Raw genomic sequence first — 20,532 nt, 5'->3', positions numbered from 1 at the left:
TTTACTCAAAATCAGTTGGACTTCTAGAAATCAATACTTTATTGACCTTCTTACCAAAGTTCATATTTGTGATATGAGATGCTTTGATAAAACTTTCTTTATCAAAATCATACACCTTTCCTTAGATAGCACACATGTGTGTCTAAACAATTTCAGAACTATGAAAACGGATGTCGTAATCATAGTCCCAATTGTTTAGACCTTTGCCATTTCTCACAAGTTCATGTTAGTGTGCCGATTAACCACACATGCTCCACTAACGACTTTGAGAATGAAAATATCACAATACCTATCTACTTAAAATATACTTACTGAAAGCGTTTCCTCACCGTCATTTTCATGAATAAGAGAGAAACCTTATGACACATAGATTTTACGGTGTATCTGTTCCTATCCATGTGAATTTATCAAAACCATAATCACAAGACAAGGTGAGTGAAAATCCAAATTCTATTGGATTGAAGTTGTACACTCTTAACTTCTTGCCACATGGCAGCACAAGGGCCTGCCATATCTTCCAAGTTGTTATGCAACCAATTGAGAACTCTGAGAACTCATATGAGAGGCCAGCGTGAACTGGAATGGGCACAGAAATAGGAATATGTCAACACGATAGGTTATAAACCTCAAGTCGTGTGCCAGTGATAAACTATAGGTTTTTTCTTCTTGATTAGATCTAGAAGCTTTTTCAAGATCTTTAAGACTCCTACTATCCTCTTGAGATAAAAGACTCACTTGCCAAATATACAAGAGGTAGTGCAGATTCTTTATCAACACAAACACTTCACACAATTGGCCTTAGTTGGTCTTTTTTTTTTATCTAAAACATCACAACTTACCAATTTCAAATGTACAAGAGTATGACACATTTTACTCTTACATTTGACAAGTGTTATAAAACTTTCTTTAAGATATGTCACTCAAGTTACAATCTTGGAGTATGACTCTAAGACTTGCTTTCGAATGAAGTATGACTCATCTTATTGATTTAACCACTTCAACAATTCATGATTCCTCTTCTTAGCCATAAGAATGCACTAAGATGTCCTTAGAGGACCAATTGTGATATGGTTTCTTAATCATTAGGATGATCACAAAACATGATACTAAAGTACTCTCCCATTTTTTTAGATTTCAGAAACTTTTATCTTTCTGCCTAATTTGATTCTTCTCATTCGTCCTGCAATACATCGAAACTTTTCCAATGATGCAGAATTATACTTAAATTGGTAAGTATAACCATATTTACTCAACTTTAGTAAATCATGATGAATAGTGTTGTCGATCTTTTGTGTTGGACCTTGACCAGTGAACAAGAATGTGTATTGGATCCCTTAGTCCTTCACTTTACTCACATATACATGCAAACAAGGAATTAATTTTAATTTTCCAAAGATGAAAATTCTCATTCACCATACTATATAACTTGCATGATTCCAAGTTTCAGTCCAATTGAAACTTGGTTGATGAGAATCTTCTTTATTTGGTAATTTAGACACTACCACAAATGAAAGAATCAAATCTACATTTCCATTATTGCTAAAACCATACAAACATCAATTTTTCATCAATGCCATTGCAAGGAGATATAATAAAATAAAACAAAACTTCATTTATTTATAAATGCGGAAAAAAACATTTCCTTACAATGCAAATTTAAATGAAAACTATGCTATAACATATTTTCTAGCAATCTATCATAACTCCCAAGTAGTAGCTCAAGAATCCGTTCGAACCATGCAATTGAAAACCATCTCCGCGATCAGCTTCAGCATACTCTTTCTTTAAGTTTCCTTCCCTTTGTTTGATCCTGGCAAACACCAAATGTACCAGAGTCACATTTTGTATTAAGAATCATCAGTAAGGAACTTAACAGAGTTAGATATTGGACTTATCTGAAGCATAGTCAAACCTTTTTTATTTTTCCTTTTCTATTAGTTCTTTCAGGTAGTTGGGGCAGTTTCGCAACCAATGCCCCTTCTCTTGACAATGAAAACATATAGATTCTTTGGGAATGATACACGGGACTATCACATACTTTGCTTTTTCCTTTGGAAAATGACACCCAACATTCTCAACTTGTCAATGTGTGACTTCATTCCTAATACATGAGTGCACACAAGTCTTCCATCTTTATGTTTAATTTCTAGTAGGGCTTGAGTGACCTTGAATTTTTCCAATCTTCGAGCTTGTAGGTCAGGGAGAATAAATGGAGGAGGTGGAGGTAGACAATTATGATTTCCATGAGATTTAGGAAGATCATAGTTGTCTAAACCAGACATCTACAATGGGAGATATTCAAGTTAGTTGATTTAAGTCCTTACTATAACACCCAATATGAAATATTAAGGCTAGGACCCAACACAATAATTTATAACTTAGAAAAGGGATGCCGTAATCCAAACTATAAAATATTTGAAGGTAGGTGAATGACGATTCACAAATTTCCACCATGAAAAATGAAAAAAATTATTAGGTTTTAATTGGTTTTGAAACTCCTATATTCTTTGAGATTCATTGAACATTTCAATGGCATGTTTCAATCTCGAGTGTTCCCTTCAGGTTTTGTGACTAGGATGCCGAGGATCACAAAACAAGGTGTGAAGTAACCATGCCAATTACTTGGTACCGTTAATGTTTACCCCTCAATCGATGTGTCGGTTAACCACACCCGCTCCATCGATACTATGATAAACATAAGTTTCCCCTTGCCTACCTTGCTAAGTCCAGCTAGTGTGCCGGTTAATTACACGTGCTCCACTAACCAACTTAAGCAAAGTGAAAAGTGTAATTTCATGGGTTAGGACCTTATTCACATTTTTCCTAAGGTAACTAAGATTAGGAATTTACAAAAACATTTAGTTACTTTATATTCATCATACTTTTAATGAATATTTAAAGTCCTTGTCTTACCTGTTCGGCTAACGACCCTCCACCGATCAAGTAAGAGGTGGGTGAGAGTGGAAACTCATTAAGTTGCCATTTTATAGGCAGCAATCTTATACCCCACTTATAGACCGGCTTCGTGAATAAGGCCTACTAACGGTAAAACGACTTGTTCTTATATATATATATATATATATATATATATATATATATATATATATATATATATATATATATATATATATATTATTAACATATAATATTATAAAGTATAAGGGTTGAATTTTAACTTTTAAAATTATAAGGGTTGGAACTAAAGTTTTTAAAGTGACTTTACATGTTCCAAAACATGAGGGCAGGTTTTGTAACTTTTAAAACTTTTCATCTTTCATAACTTATGAGTTAAATGGTTTATAAAAATGAGTGACTTTTCATTTTATGTAACCTATGTGTTTCTTTATGGACTTTCAAAGTGTGACTTTTGGTAATCCATAACTTGAGGACAAATTATGGATTCCATTAAAACACATAATGATCAAGAATTAAACTAACAAGCAAGTTATAAATAATTCCTATGATCTTCTAAACTCATAAGTTGATGAACATGCATATCAACAATTTCAAGAATCATAAAATTAACCATATAAAACTTGAAATTTTGATAATAGCTATTGAAATGGATTAGCATAACCATTACACCATCTAAAACAAGTTTTATAAGGCCAAAACAGTTTAGGGTAATGTTTCTAGTCCATTTTCAGCAGCAAAACTCGAAAATCTGCATTCTGGGAATCCTACTCATCGAGAGCACGAACCTACTCGACGAGTAGGATGAATTAATCATGGAGTCGTCGAGTCGCCCCATGGGCTCGGCCAGTTCATGCTGCAGAGTGCAGAAAAACTGTGTTTTTTCACAATTTTACATCAAGTATCAGACAAACAAGCCTAGGCTCTGATACTACTGTTGGGTTTTGAGCGTTCTAACACTCCTAAGGTGTACATGCAACCCTAGAAACCTTGGATCTATGTTTTACTATGATACATGCAAAATTGATTTTCCAAGGTTTTTAACCTATCTAGCATACCATGGGGAACTTTTAAACATAAATGCTAGAAGAAGAACTTACCTTTTGTAGTTTGGATTCCTTAAGAACCTTGTGAGCATAGCACCTCAAGTGTGATGCCTCAAATGTCTCACACAACACTACAACTCTTGGAATAGACTTTAGAGAAGTTCACTTACACCTCAAAATTGGCTAGCCCTCTATCTTGTACAAGTAGTGCCGGATTTACTAGACTAGGGGTCTTTATATAGTTGTGGCACAAGTAGGGTTACACCATGTAAACCCTAATTGTCATGGATTTTCATATTCCATGATCCATGGGTTTTTAACCTCCATGGATTATCCATGTAGAACCTGATGGTTTTTAGCCCAGTCCATACAAACCATGGATCATTAGCCTACTATACAAGAATAGATTATTTACACAATCAACCCTATATATTTAATTAGTCTCTTTTTGATCACTTAATTAATTCCAACTTAATTCTTTGATCAATAGTAATTAAATAATATTATTAATATATTAGAACTTATAATATATTAATAATCCTTAAGTGTCCTTTCTCTCATTTAGTCTATCCAAGTGTTGCAATGCCATGCAACCCAAATGGACCATGCCAACCGGGTCAAGTACATCCCAGAAATAGTTATGAACTTAGAGACACCTAATCCAACAATTTGCTAGTTGTAGGATTTATTCTTTGGAAACAATATTGCATGTATAGTTCGAGAAAAAATAGATCCAAATCATTTAGGATGGTATGTGCACCATAGGATGTTGTAGTATACAAAACCGAACACTATATCCCCTTGCACCGCCTGAGATGATGGATTTGTCCTTACTGCTACAAGAGTTGTTGGGAAAAGGATTTTTTTCAACCTAGAAACTCGCCATAGCGAGCACCAACCCTTTTTGTTAAGAAAAAGGTTAGTTCACACTGGATATGAATTGATTACTAGGAGTTGAACAAGTTAACAGTGAAAATCATTACCTACTACTAAGGATTTATGATTTTTGACTAATTACAAGGAGTATCTTTGTCCTCCAAGATTGATATGAGATCAGGCTACCACCAGATGAAGGTATTCAGAAGACGACTTTTAATACTTGTTATGGTCATTACAAGTTTATGGTGATGCCTTTTGGGCTTACCGACACACCGGTGGCGTTCATAAATCTCATGAACCGGGTGTGTAGGTTGATGTAGGATTGATCTATGATCATTGTATAAATGATATCTTGGTCTATTTTATGACCAAGGAGCAGCATGAGGAGCACCTTCGTGAGATTCTTCAGGTTCTAGGGATGGAGAGGTTGTATGCCAAGTTCTCCAAGTACGAGTTCTGGTTGCGCGATGTTTAGTTTATGGGTCATCTCATTAACCAAAATGGATTTTCTAGGGCATCTCATTAATCAACACAGTATGTTGGTTAATTCGGCTAAGATGGAGATGGTGATTCAGTGGGAGGTTCCAAGATCCCCATCAGAGATACGAAATTTCCTTAGGTTAGTTGGGTGTTACAGGAGATTCGTTCGAGATTTCTCCATGATTGTATTTCCTCTCACCAATTTAACCAGGAAGGATGTCACTTTTCATTAGACTTCTGAGTAGTAGGTATCTTTTGAGACCTTATGGTAGAGGTTATTTGTGGCACTGGTTCTAGCACTCCCTGAGAGAGTTCATGACTTTGTGGTATATTGTTACACATCTATTTTAGGCTTGAGTGTCATTTTTATTCAAAGGGGTCATGTGATAGATTATGCTTTAAGCCAACTAAAGCCTCAATAGTTATCATCTGGAGTTGGGGGGTTGTGGTTTTCGCCCTCAATATTTTTCACCACTATTTATATACGGTCCAATATACTATCTACATGGACCACAATAGTTTGAGGTACTTTGTGGATCAACCAAATCCAAATATGAGGCATCACGGGTGGCTTAATGTTTTAAAGGATTACAACTGTAAAATCTTGTATCAGCAAGGGAAGGGCAATGTGGTGGTAAATACTTTGAGCCATAAGACGACTGGTACTCCAATTCAAGACCTATGTTTGAGGATGACCATCACCTCATCACTTATGGATATGATCATAGATGCTCAGATTGATGGATTTAAGATGGGGATCTGGAAGAAGGAATTATCAGGAGTCTGACTAATAGATTCATCACCGACAGTCGGGGCTATTGACCCGATGTGCACTAGTTTGGATTCCATTTTTCAGGGTGGTATGTCAGATTGATTTTGGTGGGACTTAGGACTCCTACATTCTTTTAGCTGAGTTTCCATACAACACCATCTATCATATGAACATTGGCATGCTTCCCTACAAGCTTCTCTATGGGATGAAGTGTCAGACCTCGGTTTTCTAGGAGGATGTTGGGCAGAGAGTCATGGGGAGCACGAAGGTGGTTCTCAAGACAACTAAGCTTATTCATCAGGTTACTAACGATTCAAAGTCGGCAGAAGAGTTGTGTATACTAACTCTGTTCAAAGTTGGAGCTCTATATTGGGGATAAGGTGCTTCAGAAAGTATCCCCCTAGAAGGGTATTATTCGTTTTAGGAAGCAGGGAAAGCTAGGCCTCAAACTTATCTGTTCATTCCTAGTTATAGCTAGGTTAGGAAAGGTGGCCTATCCATTGCATCTACCATAGGAGCTCAGTCAGATACATAGCATTTTCTGTGCTTCGCAGTTGAGGAGATGTGTGATTGACGAGTCTGTTTTTGTTCAATTGGATGATATTTAGGTCGATGATCGCTTAAATTAAGTTGAACGGCCGGTGGTGATCCTTGATAGGAAAGCAAAGGCCTCGTGCTACAAGGCAGTGGTCTTGGTGAAGGTGTAGTGGCAATAACATGAAGTGTTATAAATAGACTTAGAACCCGAGGAGGATATGCGTACCCACTACCCTGATTTGTTCACTATAGGGGATTTCGAGGGCAAATTCTGATTTAAGTGGGGGAGAATTGTAGTATTCATTTCCATGAAGAGTTTCTCTTATGATTATAGGAACTAAAAAGACAAAATTGTAATTTTATGAAGGCCACGATGTGCTGAATGATGCACCATGATGTGGCCATGGTCAGAGAAATGCACATCATTTTGTACACCACGATGTGGTGGAGGCTTGGCCACGACGTGGAGGCAACCAGGGTGCAAACCCTAATTTTCCTAGTTTTGAGCCTTGTTTAAGGGATGTGATGGATAGATTTTGTACACCCTCAGCCTCCATCATCTTACTTTCACCCTCAAGAAAACCTTAGCCTCCATTTTTGATTTGTGAAGCTTTTGGTGGTGTTTTGGTTCTTAGAAGAAGAAGAAAAAAAGAAGGTGTAATTTGTGCTTTGTTCTTGCAAGCAAGTCTCTCCCCCTCATCATCTTGTACCATTTATGGCCTTTTATAAGACCTCAATATCCTACCTTTTGCTTTTTATCATGCTAGATCTAGGTTTCTACCCACTTTTTTCATATTTGGGTTGAGTTGTGTGCATGGATTCCACAATGTTAGCAACTTTATAGATCATTGAGCTCCCTTCGTGGACATTGATGGGTTTTGAGCATTCTAAGACTCCTATGGTGTACATGCAACCCCATAAACCTTGGATCTATGTTTTCTCTATTATACATGCAAATATCAATATTCTAAGGTTTTATCCTAACTATCATAATATGAAGCAACTATACTACAAAAGCCTAGTTAGATATCATACCTTTTGATGTGGCTTGAAGTCTTGAACTTTAAGAGCTTAGCCCCAATAGTGTGGAAGCCTCTAGTGGAATCACAAATCACCAAAAAAACGCCTTGGAAACTTGTGAGAATAGTAAGCACACTAGAAATTGGCCCACTCTAGTATCCTCACACACTAGTGCCATTTCATGTGCCAAAGACCTCTTTATATAGTATGGAGGATTAGGGCTTCATCCTTGTAAACCCTTATACCCATGACCTTTCTTTCCCATAGGATCCATGGGTTAAGAACTCCATGGACTATCCATGCAAGCTTAGCCCAACTTAAATGAACTTGGCCCATACTATATATAAGAGTCCATATTTAATTAGTTCCTTTTGATCACTAAATTAATTCCAAATTAATTCTTGATCAATACTAATTAAATAATATGATTCCATATTAATATATTAGAACTTATAATATATTAATATAAATCATAAATATACTATTCTCAAAAGACTATCCATATAAATTGTTCTGGTGAAGTGCAACCCAAATGGACCATGCTACTCTCGGGTTGAATACATACCAATAATAGTTATGGGCTCAGACATCTAATCCAATAGTCTCCCACTTGGATAAGTCTAAAACTATTATTGCATATGACTCCAAGATCCCGACTAGCTATCGTAGCTCTTAAAGTCGTTGTCGAACTCTGATCTAGTCAATGACTTGTCCATTAGATAAGGGATCATATATTCCTCAATTCTAGATATCATAAGGACTGAGACATGGATTATAATCATTCTCTTTGTCCATTTATTGTTTCCTGATTTCCGATTTATGACGACTCACTAATTGAACAATTCAAATCAGTCCAGGCTTGGCCAAGCACTTCGAGTGTCCTCACTAAATCATCGAGGGGCCCACAAATATCGCTTTTATCCCTTCAAGGGTAAAAGGAATTGATAAACTTCGACTCATATGCTTGTTGTACTACTTGTTGAATCATACACAAAGGCACATTTTATAACATCAAGTTACCAATGCGTTTTTATATAATCAATGTATAACCAACTCATAGGCAACAACTCATATCTCTAGGTTTGAAGAATATAAGATATTATCATCTCATGATCACTCATGATAAAATCCATGAAGTGAGTCAAATGAGCATGGTTTGAATCCAATACTCAGAACTTGTGAGCACTCATGAGTGTTGTAGCAACTATTGTTATGTCTAACATCTTAGACATCTATAAGCCAACTTCATGACAATCTTGATTCATATCTACTTCGAACATATGACTGACTGTGGATGGTTTGAATAACTTAGTCATTCGGGAAGAGTGACCTAGTTGTTTTGGAAGTCAAAACATGCAAAGTGAAACACAAGAATAATCGAATCCAATATGGTCTCAGAACTTATGAATATAAATAGAACACATTTTATTTATCACCATATTGATGACACATTATTCATTCTATAATGTTTCAACTAATCAACTTTATACTTGAATCAAAACACTAATCATGCCATGCTCTAAGCATACACACTATGTTTATCAAAAAATAGTCATGTCATACACCAAGTATGCACACTATGTTTGTCCAAACATTAGTTATGCCATACACCAAGTATGCACACTAAGTTTGTCTATGATCTTTACTTTGTAAAATAGATTGCTTGAACATAATTCTAATGATTCTCATTTCACAATCCCAAATCTTTACCGCAAATGCAAGAATTCCAAATTCCTGTCGTTTACCGAAATATGTTAGTTTTAAACTTATATGCACTGATCTTCTTGTAATGACTATGCATAAACTCTCAAATACTTGTCAACAAACATTACAGAGTATTCCAATGGAGATCCACTCCATGGAAATGAAGTCTCATATTCAAAGTACATTGCTTTGAAAATCCTTCTTGCATTGCGTTTCCTAATCTTACACATATTTAATGAATAACTTCCACCTATGGGAACAGTTTCATATTCCCATTTTGACTATCACTTCTGAACAAGAGTTGCCTCTTTTCAGAATATGTCAATATGGTCCTTTTCCAAAAAATTTCATCATACTTCTAGTTGTCCATGAGCAACCACTATTTGGTAAACCTTAGATTGTCATCGACAATTGCTTAATCATTTTAGTCATATCTAATTCTAGACCTTTTTCCCCTCTAAATACCACCAGGCATTTGGAAAAATTCAGAAAGGATAAATATTATAGCATATGCAATCGATCCAACACCCGAAGCATATGGGACACGATTCATGATGTCTCACTTAAAGACATGATTGTAGACCAGTCTTTTGCTACAATATTTTTATTTGCCATCTTTTCATAATTCGACTATGAAGAGGGATGTCGTAATCATAATCGAATTTCAGAACACAATATATATAGAATTTCCTTAAGTTAACCCATTTTAACATAAAATTCACATATATATATATATATATATATATATATATATATATATATATATATATATATATATCCTTGACTAAAGATGATTAAAATCTCAATCTAAGCTTTTAGAATTGAAATGAAGTACAATTTCCTCTCCCTTAATTATAGCAAAACGACTTTTCCCAATTGAAACCTTTTGTTTTCTATAATTAACATTGCTAACTTGAAATACTTATCATAATTATCATGCTCCCACTAACATGAGAATTATCAGCATAACACTTATTCTCCCACCAGCTTTGACATGTACTCAGAAATCAGCTGGACTTCTAGAAATCAATAGTTTATTGACTTGCTTACCAAAGTTCAGATTTCTGATACGAGATGCTTTGAGAAAACTTTATGAAAATCATACACCTTTCCTTAGATAGCTCTCATGTGTGTCTAAACAATTTCAGAACTATGAAAAGGGATGTCGTAATCATAGTCTCAATTGTTTAGACCTTTTCCATTCCTCACAAGTCCATGTTAGCGTGTCGGTTAACCACACACGCTCCACTAACGACTTTGAGAATGCAAATATCACAATTGCTATCTACTTAAAATCACTTAGGGAAAGTGTTTCCTCACCATCATTTTCATGAATCGGAGAGAAACCTTATGATACTTAGATTTTTTGGTGTATGTGTTCCTATGCTTGTGAATTTATTAAAACCATAACCACAAGACACGATTAATAACAAATCCAAACTTATATGGACTAAACTTGTACAGTCTTAACTTCTTACCACCTGGCAGCACAAGGGCCAGCCATTTACTTCCAAGTTTTTACAAAACCAATTGAGAACTCTCATAACTCATATGCAAAGCCAAATCTAAATGGAATGGGCACAAAAATATGGATCAACACGATGGGTTATAAACCTCAAGTCGTGAGCTAGTGAGAAACTACAAGTTTTATTCTTGATTAGATCTTGAAATTCTTTCAGGATCTTTTAGACTCCCACTGTCCTCTTGACATATAAGACTCTCTTGCCAAGACCCATTCTTTGACAAATAAATATTCAAGAGATAGTGTGGACTCTTATCAAGACAAACACTTCACACAACTGGCCTAAGTTGGTCTCAATTTTATCAAAAACATCACAACTTACCAATTTCAAATGTACAAGAATAGGACACATTTTACTCTTACATTTGACAAGTGTTAATAAACATTCTTTAAGATATGTCACTCAAATTACAATCTTGGAGTATGACTCTAAGACTTGTTTTGAAAAGAAGTATGACTCATCTTCTTGATTTAACCATTTCAACAATTCATGATTCCTCTTCTTAGGCATAGGAATGCACTAAGATGTCCTTAGAGGACCAATTATGATATTGTTTCTTAATCATTAAGATGATCACAAAACATGATACTAATGTAGTCTCCCATCTTTTCATATTTGAGCAACTTTTATCTTTCTGCCTAATTTGATTCTTCCCATTTGTTCTGCCATACATTGAAACTTTTCCAATGTTTCAGAATTATACTTAAATTGTTAAGTATAACCATATTTACTAAACTTTAGTAAATCATGACGAATAGTCTTATCGATCTTTTGTGGTGGATTTGACCAGTGCACACGAATATGTACTCGATCCCTTATTCCTTCACTTGACTCACATATATATGTCAACAAGGAATTAGTCTTAATTTTCCAAAGATGAAAATTCTCATTCATCATACGACTTGCACGATTCCAATTTTCTATCCAATTGAAACTTGGGTGATGAGAATCTTTCCTTATTTGGCAAATTTGGACACTACCACAAATGAAAAAAGCAAATTCATATTTCCAATATTGCTAGAAACATACAAACATCAATTTTTCATAAATGCCATTACAAGGAGATATAATAAAATAAAACAAAATTTTTATTTGTTTATAAAATGCGGAAAAAACTTCTTCCTTACAATGCAACTTTAAATGAAAACTATGTTATTACATATTTCCTAGCAATATATCATAACTCCTAAGTAGTTGCTCAAGAATCCGATCTTCGAACCATGCGACTGAAATCCATCTTCACAATCAGATTCAGCATACTCTTCTTTTAAGCTTCCTTCCCTTTGCATGATCCTGCCATACATCAAAATGTATTAAGAATCTTCAAATAGGAACTTAAGAGAGTTAGATAGTGGACTTACATGAAGTAGAGTCAAACTTTTTGACATGACCTTTTCTCAGATCTTTCAGGTAGTTCGGGCAGCTCTGCAACCAATGCTCCTTCCTTTGGAAATAGAACCATATGGACCCTTTAGGAATGGTACACTGGACTACCTCAGACTTGCCTTTCTCTTTACCATTTGGTCAACCGAGTTGACTATGGCCAATCCCTTTCTAATGGGAAGAGGAAGCTTTCTGGATTTCCAATGTCACCATTTTTAATGTTCATGGAAGTTTGGGAAGTCGATATTCTAATCAAATTTGCTTTTCCAGTGCTCCAAATCATTGTTGATTCAGCAGCATCAAGCAAATAGATAAGATCATTAAGGGTCATGTCATAGTCTTTTACATAGTAGTCTCAAAGGAAACTCACTATATGAGTTAGAAAGTGATTCAACAACCAACTTTCTCAAGACTTTGACACCCAACTCTTCCGTCTTGTCAATATGCGACTTCATCTCCAAGATGTGAGCACACATAGACCTTGCTTGCCAGTAGGGCTTGAGTAACGTTGGACTTGTGGGTTAGGGAGAATAATTGGAGGAGGTGGAGGAGTATGATTTCTATGAGATTTGGGAAGATAATAGTTGTCTGAACCAGACATCTAAAATGGGAGATATTCAAGTTAGTTGATTTAAATCCTTAATATACACCCAATATGAAATATTAAGGCTAGGACCCAACACAGTATTTTATAACTTGGAAGAGGAATGTCGTAATCAAAGCTATAAAATATTTGAAGGTAGGGGAATGACGATTTACCAATTTCCACCATGAAAAATGAACTAATTTATTAGGTTTTAATTGGATTTGAAACTCCTAGATCTTTTGAGATTCATTGAACTTTTCAATGGGATGTTTCAATCTCGATTGTGCCCTCTCAAGTTTGTGACTGGGATGCCAAGGATCACAAAACAAGATGTGAATAACCATGCACATATACTTGCTACCCTTAATATTTATCACTTAATCGATGTGACGGTTAACCACACGCGCTCCACCGATCCTATGATAAACCATAAGTTACCTTTTTCTTACATTGTTAAATCCAGGTTAGTGTGCCGGTTAACCACACACGCTCCACTAACGACTTAAGCAAAGTGCAAAGTTTAATTTAATGGGTTAGCACCAAATTCACATTTCGCTAAAGTAGTTAAGATTGGGAATTTATAAAAGGTTTAGTTACTTTATATTTATCATTATACTTATAATGAAAATTATAGTCTTTGTCATACCTGTTCGGCTAACGACCCTCCACCAGTCAAGAAAGTGGTGGGTGAGAGTAGACATCCATTAAACTGTCATTTTATAGGTAGTAACCTTATACCCCCTTATATTCCGGCTTCGTGAATGAGGCCTACTAACGGTAAGACTGACTTGATTTTATACATATACACTACTAGAAAAACAGCCTTTTACGACGCATAAACCACGCCACTCATTGATTTATGTTACGCAAACGAGAGTGATATTAAAAAATTGTCATCTCTTCAGAAAATTTAAGGATTTAGGTCACGCATTATTACGTTCCCTTAAATTAATGTCATAAGAAAAGAAATTAAAAGCATGGAGGGTGTTGTATCTTAAATGCACGCCCTCTACAAGTGTCGCTTTATAATTTTAATGAACGCGCGTTCCTTAGTTACAAGCGGGAAAAGAAAAGCCAAAAAATTAGAAAAGCCCACTACCCTCTTTGCCCTAAGCGTTTTGATGCATCTTTCATTCTCCTCACACTATTGTGAAACTTCTCAATCAAAGATCCAAGGTTATGATCATCGACAATCTTGATGCCTTCATCTCATGAGTGATTGAGTTATCTCAATCTGTCATCGTTAATGGCAGGTGCTTTCATCGTCGTTCTACCCTTTCACTTCTAGTGAATGGTGGTCAAACGTTCTCTACTTCTTCAATAGGTATGTGAATCAGATTTCCGGCGATGCCTAGAGCATTCGCCTGCCGTCCCAATATCCGTCTTCGCCTTCCTCTTCCGTATCTTCCACTCCTCGAAGTACACCCCTTACTCTTGCTCTAAGGATTTTTGTTTCAAAATTAGTAGTTTATCTGTTGTATCCCCAAAAAGGGGTTCGACTTTTACTGGAACTAGGGTTTCAGTTCTTAGTAAAATCAAAGGGGGTTTTGGTCACCAGACCATGAAATTAAGTGGGCTTGATAATGATATTCCAACAAACTTGCTACCAGACTCTATGCTTTTAGAACCAAACTCCCTGCAAAAGTCTTACAAATGGGAATGAGATTTTCTTCAAAATATTTGATAAAGCTACTTGTATTAAATGAAAGTCTCACCTTTTTCCAGGTGCAGGATTATTTAGTAAGGTGCTTATCCTTTTATTTTCAACAGAGACGAGTTTTGTTGAAGAGATTGATGCATGATGCTTTTTAGATTCACTTCCATTTTTTTTCTTGAAATATTTTGATTGGGTAGGAATATTCTCTCTTTCTTTCTCTAAAACCAGCTCATCAGTTGTGGTTCCACTACATAAGATCAGAAAACATTTTCTGTTCAAGCAGATTCCCAAAACTCTGAAGTACAAAGAGTGTAATTATGTTCAAGTGGATTCTTCTTCTGAAACATTATCTAAAGATTGACCACATAAATCTTGCATAACTTTTTGAGGTTCTGAATAAGATCTCTCCTCTGATGAGCGAGATTCTTGGGTTCGTTCCTCATGGCTAGATGAAATCATCTTCTCAGATGAAATTGTTGTTTGTATCTCATGTTCCTCAGCATTTGAGTTTTCATATGTTACAGATTTCAAGTGGTACTGATTTATATACCTTTTTCTATTTTATAATCTTTTTGGTGATATGACAAAGTTGTAATATATTTATCATAATGCTCTGGTGGCGAACACAGTGGCAAAGCTCAAGTATGATCCAAATATCCCATATCCATTTTTCTTTCAGTTTACAACATCTTACATATATATATATATATATATATATATATATATATATATATATATATATATACATATATATATATATATATATATATATATATATATATATATATATCATGCATTTCTAAAAGATACTAAAGGGTACAAATGTCTGTTTCATGAATAGGAGCTGTTGTGGTTCTTCTTCTTCTAGCTGTTGCACTCCTCTGTGCATATGAACTATGTGCAGTTTATGTTACAGTTGTTTCAACTGCATACAAATTTTCTTATTCTGACTGTATTGAAGTGGGACTAGTTGCATGTTTACCAAACCACCAAATCCAAATGACTTATATCCTAGACAATCTAGAAGGCAGGTACCCTTTGTTCCTTTTTCAATCTTTCTTATAAAAATAGCATCTATTCATACATTTACATGGACTTTTCACAATCTTTCTATATTGTTTGGCTTAACAGCAAAGGAGTCAAATTGTCTTGGAGCTATCACATCAGCTGATGTTATAATTCTTGGTATATATATACATATTAAACCAATGCTATTCCTAATTCCCTATCTCCCTTAATATCTTGATATTCTCTCTACTTTTTTGACACCATAAATCCAATTTTCCAAATTGGAACGTGGGTGCCTATTTATATGGGTCTTGAGACTGGTCTACTTGAGGGTTTTCAAGTTTCCTACAATCTCAAGGTACCCTTGCCTACCAATCTATCATAGTTCATTTTTTTTTGTTTCACTTGTATCTCTTATATGTCTGCATGTGAATTAGAACAAAGTTTTTATATTTTTGTATCTGTTTTGAGCCAATAAGGTACAAAGGTAGAATATTCAATGAGAATTGATAATCATTCTTTAGGAAAGGAATTCATATTAGATTCAGTATAGTTATTTAGGCAGTTAGGGGCCATCCCATCTGTGTAAGTGACCTTTGGGCTTTCTTTAGGAAAGGAATTCATATTAGATTCAGTATAATTATTGGTCCTTACTCCTTCTTTCCGGATATACATGTATACATAGTGGAAATATGTAAGCTTTAAGCTTGGGGAGTAGTTATGGGTTCATGATTTAGCATCTTTCATAAACATTTAACCAAATTTAATGCAAGAATACCATTTAAAAATTAAAACTTTCTTCCTCGTGAAAATCTTTCATGCATAAAAACATTCTTTTGCGACTTCATAACTACGTGTAAGTATGCTAAACTACTCAGATGTTTGCTAACATGAGGTTCCATGTACGATTGCCCCATAAGGTCTGATTGCAAGATGTCTTTTCATTCTGTATCCTTTACTTTAGGCTTTAATTCAAAATTTCTAAGCTTCTACTTGATATTCTTGAGCTATTTTAAATTGTTTAAGAATATTTATTACTTTGATTTTGTCATATTAATCCTCGTTCAATCAAGTAGTCCATGTATAAATTAATGTGCGTTTCATATTGATAATCTCATAAAAGTTGTCAAGTTTTTAGTTATGGAAATGAATCAAATGATAAATGATTGAACATTGTCTTTGTTACAGGGAAGTAATCTACAAGGAGTTATCAAAGGTACTGGCATACTGTGTTTTTGCAAGTCATGTAAGGGTACCAAAGTAAGTAATCTTACTTCTAACATAACATGATCATATAAAAGATATAATATTTTGTAATGGGTTTAAGTTTGACTCTTATTTCCTTTTCAAATGGTAGGTTATTGTACCTTCTAAATTTGAGTTTCATGTATGTGACCAATATAGACACGCGATTAAATATATTTGTCTTGAAAACGGGAAAAGCCTCCTTGAACTACTTGAAATATGTAAATCATCAGCTTTGGAATCTCTAGAAGTAGCTTTTGAGAATGTAATTACTCCGTTGCCTGTGAAGGAAGTCAAGGGGCGGAGACAGTGAACGAAGTCGAGGGGCGGTGATGTTCGTTGGAGACTCACTTGGGCGAAAGCAATAGGAGTCGCTGATTTGTATGACGTCGTCGGCCGTGCCACAGTCCACCACTAAGATAAGTATCGACGATCCTATCTCCATATTTAAGTTTTTGGTCTACTCCAATTGAAGTAAGTGGTTGATTTTTTTTGCCCAATAAAATCAGTCGGTATTCATAGTTGGTGTATTCTAGTGATTACAATTGCTATAGTTATTTATTTGTTGTGCTTTTTACTTTTCGCATTACTAGAGTTGAGATTTTATTGATTTCGTTGCTTCTGTTCTTCTTCTTAGATCTGTAGATTATTATTGCTTTCATTAATGCAATCGTTGTTATGGTTTAGAAGATGCCCTTGTCATGCCTTCTTGGCATGAAGATGCCACCTCAAGCTTCCCCATTGAAATGTGTGTGTATTATCTATCGCCTCATGTTTGGTCCAATTTAGGTGATCGGTTTCATGTTAAGGGAAGTGGTTTCTTTGATTATGATTTGTAAAATTGTCACATTTAGGGGTTTGGAAATATATTTGTTCCTTCTATTGTGATTTAACATTTGGTTGGATTTGGCACACATTATCTCAGTTTGGTGATGATTATGCAAGCAATATGAGATGTGGGGCAACTGACTTTCCTATGTCATATCCCAACAACAATATTCAGTGATACCCAACCAGTTGATATTGAAATTTGAAAGAAAGTTTCACCATGCATACCAAGTGTTCGATAAAATGCTTGAGCCAGGACAATCTAGTCCTTAAAGAGCAATAACATTCGGTCCTTAAAGGGGGATAATAGGGAAACATGGGAGATATTTGACCTGATCAAGGTTCTTGATTTTCTCATGTAACAACAGTTGGTATTGACACATGGATAATGATTTGTTTTATCAGACAACTTGATACTTATGTAAGTTCTTTTTTCCTATGCATCTGTATGTTTCTTTGACCTTTAACAATTCATCTTGTGACAAAATTCTATAGGTTCCGATGGATGTCTTAAAGTAATTAAAGAGCGACATAGTTTTAACAAGGTTTGGAGGAGTGGTGAGCTTTCAGTAGAGAGAGAATGGAGAAGTCGAGTACTTTGGACTACATCAACCAAATGTTCCCTATAGGTCAGTTTATCTCACTTTCTCTAGATTCAAGATCAGATCATAGTGATATACTGTCTTCTTAAAAGTTCCGACAGCAGAGAACTGTTGCTTATTACACACCTAACAATTTTGAATTTTGATTGGATTATACTTTCTTATTAGTGCCCCTTTCATTTTAGCAAGTAGACAGAAAAATTGATATCAATGATGGAAGAACTAGATATTTGCCTACTCGGTGGCATGAATTGCACAGTTGAAGAGTAAAGTTGTTTATGCGGATGAAAACAGAACATGGAAGTCATCTTTGGTCCACATTCAAGAAATGGAAAATGTCAATTTAGACCTTGAGTGATTGTACTGCATATGTCTAGGAAAGAGTAATAAGTAATATACATAAAAATAGTTAAGACTCCTTTAGGAATTTAGAAATTATAAAAGTTGAATGCTTCATCATTTTGTAGGCACACCTACACCTACAAAGCAATGTCTGTCATATAAAATTACTTGATGTCCAATTGTACAATAACCCCAAGTTACATATATATGTTGATCTTTATGATGAATCTTCTTTTAGTAAGTATTTCTCTTAGTTTCACATTATGGAATATTCACTATGCAGAAGCATCTTTATCAGGTGTGGAGCCACTGATGCAAAAAGTACACAATGAGATACGTGTTGTGGATACAGAAATTCTTACTGCTGTCCGTCAACAGGTGATTATCTTTATAATATCCCCCCTTCAAATGATTGTGTGATTAGGTAATGTAGTCATTCATTCATTGAGTTGAGTGTAATCTCATCACTTTTTTGATGGATATTGTTATATCCAGAGTAATTCAGGTACAAAGGCAAAGGAGGATTTGGATGCAGCTACACGTGTTGTTCAGGTCTGTGTTGATTCTTGTTGTCAATTATGTCTCTTTTATACTAAAAATCAATAGACTTTCTTTTTTCCGTGAATCAAACTCATTATGTTGCCTCTATTGTAATCATTAATTGTAGGAACTCATGTATAAAGTTAGAGAAATTAAAACCAAAGCTGAACAAAGTGAAACAATGGTTCAGGAAATATGTCGTGACATCAAAAAGCTGGATTTTGCAAAAAAACACATAACGACTAAAATCACTGCCCTCCATCGTCTTAATATGATTGGTCAGTTTTTTTTGTTCAAAAAATATGTCATGTTTTAAATATTGCATTAAAAAATTATCCCTATTTTAATATGACATTGTCTGCCATCGAACAACTTCAAGTAATGGCTTCAAAACGACAATATAAAGAGGCTTCTGCACAGTTAGAGGTATGTAAGATGTGTGTATATTGGTAGTTGGTAACAAGTTAATAACAAAAACATGTATTCAATGAATGTTATAATTTTCCAACCCATTTAAATTATACAGCCAAGTTAAAATTGTTTCTAATGAAGTGTCTAATATACATGATTTTTTGTGTTTTAGGCTGTCAGCCAGTTATGTAGTCATTTTGATGGTTACAGAGATAACCCAAAGATCACTGAGCTAAGAGATAAGTTCAAGAACATCAAACAAATTCTCAAGTCTCATGTGTATTCTGATTTCTCCAGGTGTGTAAATTTGTTGTTATTTTTACAACTAGTTTTTATCTTGGCAAGTCTAATTTCCATTTTTACCCTTCTTTCTTTTATCCCAGCTTAGGTATAGGGAAAGAGACAGAGGAAAGCAGTTTGTTGCAGCATTTAACAGATGCTTGGACAGAGGAAAGCAGTTTGTGCCTTTGAAGGGGTATGATTCTCATCACATCACTGAAGAACATCTAAGTGGCAAAATAATATCACGTTCTGTTCTTCTTTGTGCCTTCGAAACTGCAAGAGATGCTGGAGCACTTAGAGAACCTAAGGACAAACTGGAGAAGTGAGTTGAAGTGCTGATATGGAGATTAGACTTTGAAAAGCATTTGAGGGTATATTTTTTTTATATTTCTTGTATCTAATTAGTTTGTAAATTTTTGTTACAACTATTGATTTGTTTTATCTTTCCATGGAACGATTATTTGTATGACATTAAATTTTATGCAATGGATTGTATTTTTTGTATATGATATTTTATTTTCTATTATCAGACACTAAATACAAATTTAATTTGAAAATTAGTAAATCTATAAATAATATTTTTTTTAAACATTTAAAATTATGATACGCAAAAATCTGTGTCATCTTCATTTATGACATGGCTTTTCTTGACAGGGGCTTTCTTGATACGCATTGCGTGTCATTAACACGCGCGTCGTAAGGTTACGACACGCGAATGCATGTCGTCCTCCTTTATGACAGGGCCTTTCTTGATACGCATTGAATGTCGTAAAC

General features: G+C 34.9%; 1 protein-coding gene across 1 annotated transcript; it reads left to right on the top strand.

Annotated features, from left to right (window-relative positions):
- Window positions 1-18,161: 18,161 nt before the first annotated feature.
- LOC145060267 (vacuolar protein sorting-associated protein 53 A-like) lies at window positions 18,162-20,084 on the top strand. The gene is made up of 6 exons (XM_079007962.1): window positions 18,162-18,210; window positions 18,809-18,903; window positions 19,021-19,077; window positions 19,193-19,343; window positions 19,421-19,491; window positions 19,860-20,084. The coding sequence occupies exons 1-6, from the start codon at window positions 18,162-18,164 to the stop codon at window positions 20,082-20,084; spliced, it is 648 nt and encodes a 215-aa protein (XP_078864088.1).
- The last annotated feature ends 448 nt before the right edge of the window (window positions 20,085-20,532 follow it).

Source organism: Lactuca serriola, chromosome 6, assembly GCF_051521515.1.
Source record: "Lactuca serriola cultivar US96UC23 chromosome 6, Lser_US96UC23_V15, whole genome shotgun sequence".
Taxonomy (NCBI): domain Eukaryota; kingdom Viridiplantae; phylum Streptophyta; class Magnoliopsida; order Asterales; family Asteraceae; genus Lactuca; species Lactuca serriola.
The sequence above is the reverse complement of the archived record's forward strand: the minus strand, read 5'-3'. Positions and strand labels throughout refer to the sequence as shown.

Bases quoted from the DNA above. Each gene is read 5' to 3' on its own strand.
- LOC145060267 (XM_079007962.1), top strand. From the start codon at position 18,162: ATGGAGAAGTCGAGTACTTTGGACTACATCAACCAAATGTTCCCTATA. The intron at 18,904-19,020 runs GTGATTATCTTT...TGTTATATCCAG, and splicing joins TTACTGCTGTCCGTCAACAG to AGTAATTCAGGTACAAAGGC. The intron at 19,492-19,859 runs GTATGTAAGATG...CTTTTATCCCAG, and splicing joins AGGCTTCTGCACAGTTAGAG to CTTAGGTATAGGGAAAGAGA.